General features: G+C 41.7%; 1 protein-coding gene across 2 annotated transcripts in view; it reads left to right on the top strand.

The window, feature by feature from the left end:
• Nucleotides 1–4,823: 4,823 nt before the first annotated feature.
• Nucleotides 4,824–6,000, top strand: part of TNFRSF10A (TNF receptor superfamily member 10a) — a 39,963-nt gene continuing 38,786 nt past the window's right edge. Inside the window, exon 1 of one of the 2 annotated variants that reach the window (XM_068552724.1) lies at nucleotides 4,824–5,099. In XM_068552724.1, coding sequence (XP_068408825.1) covers nucleotides 4,920–5,099 — 180 coding nt within the window. In that variant the 5' untranslated portion in view covers nucleotides 4,824–4,919. The remainder of the gene's footprint in view (nucleotides 5,100–6,000) is intronic. The other variant, XM_068552730.1, reaches the window with a different exon arrangement.

Genomic DNA, 6,000 nt, shown 5'->3' with positions numbered 1-6,000 from the left:
GCCAAAGAAGGATAAATATAAAGAAGACACCAGCTGGGTACAGCATAGTCAGTGGCTTTGTGCATGAAAAAATTTTTTTTTTGCATTTGTAAGAGCCCTGAATGACAACTGACTTAAACAGTGGAGCTCAGAATCTTTGAAGCCGTGAAAGGAACCTGCTGAGTCATGATTCATTTATATCCAGTGAAAATATTTTTTAAAAACAAGGGCAAAATGAAGAAATTGTGGCAGATCCTATATTCCAAATAAGGCTACAAAGATAAATGTAAGTAGAATAAACATTCCAGTTATAAGGCTGAGATTCTCCAACTGGAAAAAAAGCCAGCTGAAATTATAAGCTGTCTAAAGCATATGGACTTTATTTTTTTAAACAAATATACATACATATTCTTTTTTTACATTCTATTCCATTATAGGTTATTACAAGATATTGAGTATATTTCCCTGTGCTGTACATTAGGTCCTTGTTAGTTATCTACTTTATATATAGTAGTGTGTATATTTCAATGCCAAATTCCTGATTCCAGATAGAATGAAAGTAAAAGATGGGAAAAGACATACAATGCAACCAGTAAGTATAAGAAAGCCGGTGTGCCTCTCATTATTTCAAATCAAGTAGATTCAATATTGGGCATATTAGCAAAGATAAAGAGGGATACATAATGATAAAAGAGTCAGTTCATCAGAAAGACATAATGCTCAAAAATATGTGTATACCTAATAACAGAGCTTTAAAGACTTGAAGCAGAAATGGACATAATTAGTGGGAGAAATAGACAAATCTACAGTCATAGAAATTTTTAACACCCTTTGCTCAACAACTCATAGAACAACTAGTGAGAAAAAAAATCAGTAAAGTCATAGAAGTTCTGAAAAATTCCTCAACTACTTTGACCTAATTAACATTTATAGAGCACTGTACCCAACAACTGTAGAATACTCATTCCTTTTGAATGCACATGGTATATTCACTAAGGTAGATCATATTCTGGGCCATAAAACAAGTTTCGATAAACTTAAAAGGTTTGAAATTGTACCAGAGTATGTTTTCTCGTTGCAAAGGAATTGAATTAGAAACCAAAAACAGTAAGATATTTTTTTAAAAACTTCCATATCTGGAATTTAAAGAGCATACTTCTAAATAATCCACGAATCAAAGGAGAAACTACACATTAATTAGAAAATATTTCAAGCTGAATGATAATGATACCGCAACATATCAAAATTTATGGGAAGCAGCTAGAGCAAGGGTTAGATAGTATAAATGTTTATATTTGTAAATAAAAGAAGGTTAAAATCAGTGATCTCATTTGCTATTTGAGAAGACAGAAAAGGTCAAAATAAACCCAAAATAAGTAGAAGAAAGGTAAAAACAAAGAGAAGAAATCTATGAAATAGAAACAGAAAATGAACCTGAAAAAGAAAGAAAATTAATGTAGATCACATAGTTATTTGAAAAGATTAATAACATTTATAAATCCCTAGCAAAATTCATCAAGAAAAAGAGAGAAAACTCAAATTACCGAAGTCAGAATAAAAGGATATCACTATGATCATTAAGGATAATAAGAGAATAGTGTGAACAACTTTATGCCAGTATATTTGACAGCTTAGATAAAAGAGACAAATTCCTTGAAAAAAGTGACTTGCCAAAACAAATACATGAACAAATAGAAAATCTGAATAGCACCATATCTATTAAAAGATTTGAATTTATTATCAAAAACCACACACACATGGGCTTCCCTGGTGGCGCAGTGGTTGAGAATCTGCCTGCCAATGCAGGGGACACGGGTTCGAGCCCTGGTCTGGGAAGATCCCACATGCCGCGGAGCAACTAAGCCCGTGAGCCACAACTACTGAGCCTGCGCGTCTGGAGCCTGTGCTCCACAACAAGAGAGGCCACGATAGTGAGAGGCCCGCGCACCGCGATGAAGAGTGGCCAGCGCACCGTGATGAAGAGTGGCCCCCGCTTGCCGCAACAAGAGAAAGCCCTCGAACAGAAACGAAGACCCAATGCAGCCATAAATAAAATAAATAAATAAAAATTAAAAAAAAAAAAAAAAAAAGAAAAATATCCCCCAAGAATCTGAAAACAAAGACTAGATTCCAAAATAATTACTGTGAATGTACGGGGAGCATATCTCTAAAGAAAAAAAAAAAAAAAACAAAACCACACACACACACTCAAACAAAAACAACAACAAATAGCCTTCGGGTCCAGGTGGTGTTATTGGTGAATGCTATCAAACCTTTACAGAAGAAAAAATACCAATCTTATAAAAGTCTCAAGAAAATTGAGCTTATTTTATAAGGCCAGCTTAATGCTGATACCAAAACCTTACAAAGACATCATAGAAGGAGAAAATTATAGACTAATATCTCTCATGAATACAGACACAAAAAATCCTTAAGAAAAGTGTTAGCAAATCAAGTCTAGCAAATATGTGAAAAGGACAATACATCATGACAAGTGAAATTTAGCCCAGAAATTCAAGGTAGGTTTAACATATTAAAGTCCATCAATTTGATTCATCATTTTCATAAAGGAGAAACGCCATATGATCATCTCAATAGATGTAGAAAAATATCATTTGACAAAATTCAAAACTCATTCATGATAAAAATTTATACCAAACTTGGAACGGAAGTTCAGTAATCTGATAAATGGTATCTATGAAAACGCTACAACTAACCTCATATGTAACAGTGACATATTGGATGCTTTCCCTCTAAGATTAAGAATAAAACAAGCAATTCTGTTTTCACCATTTCTATTTAACATTGTACTGGAAGTCCTAGCCAGGGCAATTAAGCAAGAAAGACATACGGAATAAAGACTGGAAAAGGAGAAGTAAGACTGCGTTTAGTTGCAGACAATATGATTGCTTATGTAGAAAATCCTAAACAATCTACAAAACAACTGAAATACATAAATTTAGCAATATCATTAGATACACGATCAATGCAGAAAAATCAGTTGTGTTTCTAAACAGCAGCACAAAAACAATTTGAAAATAAAATAATCTAAACCAATTCCACTGAAAATAGCATCAAAAACATTTGGGAATACATTTACAAAAGATGTGCACAATTTGTACACAGAAAGCTTACAAAATATTGTCAAGATAAAGTAAGAAAGATCTAAAACAAAACCATCTCATTGATTGGAAAACAATATTGTTAAAATGTCAGTTCTCATCAATCACCACATTCAATGCAATGCCACTTAAAATCATAGCAGGGTTTTATTTTTTTAAACATCTTTATTGGAGTATAATTGCTTTACAATGGTGTGTTAGTTTCTGCTTTATAACAAAGTGAATCAGCTATACAAATACATGTATCCCCATATCTCTTCCCTCTTGCATCTCCCTCCCTCCCACCCTCCCTATCCCACCCCTCTAGGTGGTCACAAAGCACCGAGCTGACCTCCCTGTGCAATGCGGCCGCTTCCCACTAGCTAACTATTTTACATTTGGTAGTATATATAAGTCCACGCCACTCTCTCACTTCGTCCCAGCTTACCCTTCCCCCTCCCTGTGTCCTCAAGTCCATTCTCTAGTAGGTCTCACAACAGGATTTTTTAATTGAATATTTTAATTTATATAAAAATTATATGGAAATGCAAACAATTCCAGGAAAAAAAAAAAAAAACTGTTGGAGGACTTAAACTACCTGATTTCAACACTGTATAAAGCTACAGTAATCAAGACAACATGGTATTGGCAAAAGGATAGAAAATTAATAGATCCATGGAACAGAATATAGAGTCCAGAAATGGAACATATATATAATCAATTGAATTTCAACAAAGGCAGTAATATTATTCAATGGGAAAAGAAAGTCTTTTCAATAAATGATGTTGCAACAACTGGATACACATATGGAGAAAAATGAATTTTAATTCCTACAACCCTGGCCTCACAAAACTGATCCAAGGGGTGGAGCTGGAGGCTCCCAGGTTCCCTTCTCTCCTACTCAGTCCCCAGCCCTTCAGTCACCCTGTGAGCAGGACCTAGCCTTGTGCCGCTTTCTGAATACTGGACTCCACATAACTTGGGCCCAGCAGAGTGCCCAGTGTGTAGGGACAGCTGGAAGGGCCTGACCCACGTAGGGACCCCCCCTCTTGGCCCATTTGGTTTCACGTGCCAATTAGTCTCCAGCAGTTTTGTTTCCCAAGGGCTTTAAAGAATCTACAGGGGAGGAAAACCCCGAAGAAAGGCTTAATAAAGTGGATTCCTCCAGCTCGCCTGACTGCAGGAGCAGCAGGGTTAAGAAGAGATGGCATGAAGTCCTGAGTGCGAAAGTCAGATGACAGACCTGGAATGACGGGAACATGCAAGGTGGTGATGGGAGAGGTCGGGAGCCTAATGGTGACCTGAATTCAGATCCACCGATTGCTGCCTCTGCGACCTTCATTCTGTCCACCCACGTGTTCATTGAGTGTCTGCTCCAGCCAAGCACCTGGTTACTGAGATGCTAAGATCAAGCCTCTGGCTCAGAAGCTTGGCACTGGGACAGAGCTGCAAAGTGACTCTGAAGCCAGTGATATCCATGCACCCACCCTGCCAACGAGGGTGGGAGGAGCAGAAGCTGAGAGTGGGCAGAAGGCTGTAGTCAGAAGCCCAGAGCGGTAGCTCGGGAGCGTCGTTGGCCCTGGTAAGGGACCCGCTTCAGGAAGGGTTTTTAAGGCCAACTCTTGTCTTTTTTCCAGTTCAGAGGAGGACGGAGCTTCTTATTCGCCCGGCCCTGATTGCGCAATATCAGCGTAAGACTAGGCGGGGCCACCCGCTCCTCGCATTCACCCCAAACGCGCGAGGGCAGTGCGCCGGGACTGAGGCATCCCGCAGACCTCCAGCAACTAGCAATCAGAAGCGGACTTTCCTGCGTTCCGCAAAAGACACTCTCGATCCCTGATGGCTCTGCCGGCTGTCACCTCGCGGCGACCTGAACAGCGAGCGCTCCCCGACCGCACGAGGCAGCGGGGACATAGCGCGCCGGCCGCCTCGGGCTCCCGGGCCTCGGTTCCTAGTCCCAGGCCTCCGTTCCGGGGCCCCAGGGCTCTCATCTTCGTCCTTTTGGGTGTCCTGCTGTCGGTGAGTCCCTATCGCGGGTCCTGGCTCCGGAAGGCGCGCTTGGCGGCCGGGAAAGGGGCGGGGGGCGGGGCGTGGGGGACACGGTGGGGTGCCTGCCCGAGTCACCTGCGGCCCGGGTTGTCTGAGCGGGACCAGCAGTGGGCAGAGTCGGGAGAAGGAGCAGAGTCATGACCCGGCAGGACCGACCGGGGCCCAGAGGGAGAAAAGCCCGCGTTCCTAGGCTTGTCTGGCTGCCCCAGAGGTAAATTCCAGAGAGAAGAGTTGAAAACTCCTTAGCAAGCCTTGATGTGGTCCGGCCCTTCCCTCTCATTACCATACTCCGCTTCCCGCCCTCTCTCTCCTCCCTCTCCCTTCCTTTCCTTCCCAGCTTCCTCCCTCCCCTCTCCCTTCTCACCTTCCCTCCCCTTCCCTCCCCTCTCCTCCTTCCCTTCCCCTCCCCCTCCCTTCCCTCCCCTCTCCTCCTTCCCTTCCCCTCCCCCTCCCTTCCCTTTTTTATGCCTCTGTTTAAATTCTAAAACATGCTCATTGCATCTATTCTTCGCATTGATTTTTACAGAAAAGTAGCTTTCCCATCCTCCCTTGCATTCAGCACCCCTTCTTGGCTGCTGTGAGCAATTTGCCAAATTCCTTCCCGGCACTTTCTTCCACAGCAACATACAGGGCTTACAGGGTAAACTACCAGTAATCATACAGCTGACCCCAGAGGCTCTGTCTTTCGTTTAGGAGGAAAGGGTGTGAAGCTTTTATTTTGATTTACATTTTGAGATCGAAACAGGTAAGGTGTGCATCCTGGAAAAACTATTTAATGGCTGCCCTGAGCTAGGAGGCGGAAGGCTTTACTGTTAACGTAGCTTGTCTTTTTACCTATACAACAACCATCCAAACCCACAAAAATCTCAGA

The sequence above is a fragment of the Eschrichtius robustus genome, chromosome 10 (assembly GCF_028021215.1).
Source record: "Eschrichtius robustus isolate mEscRob2 chromosome 10, mEscRob2.pri, whole genome shotgun sequence".
In the NCBI taxonomy this organism is placed as follows: Eukaryota; Metazoa; Chordata; class Mammalia; order Artiodactyla; family Eschrichtiidae; genus Eschrichtius; species Eschrichtius robustus.
The sequence above is the reverse complement of the archived record's forward strand: the minus strand, read 5'-3'. Positions and strand labels throughout refer to the sequence as shown.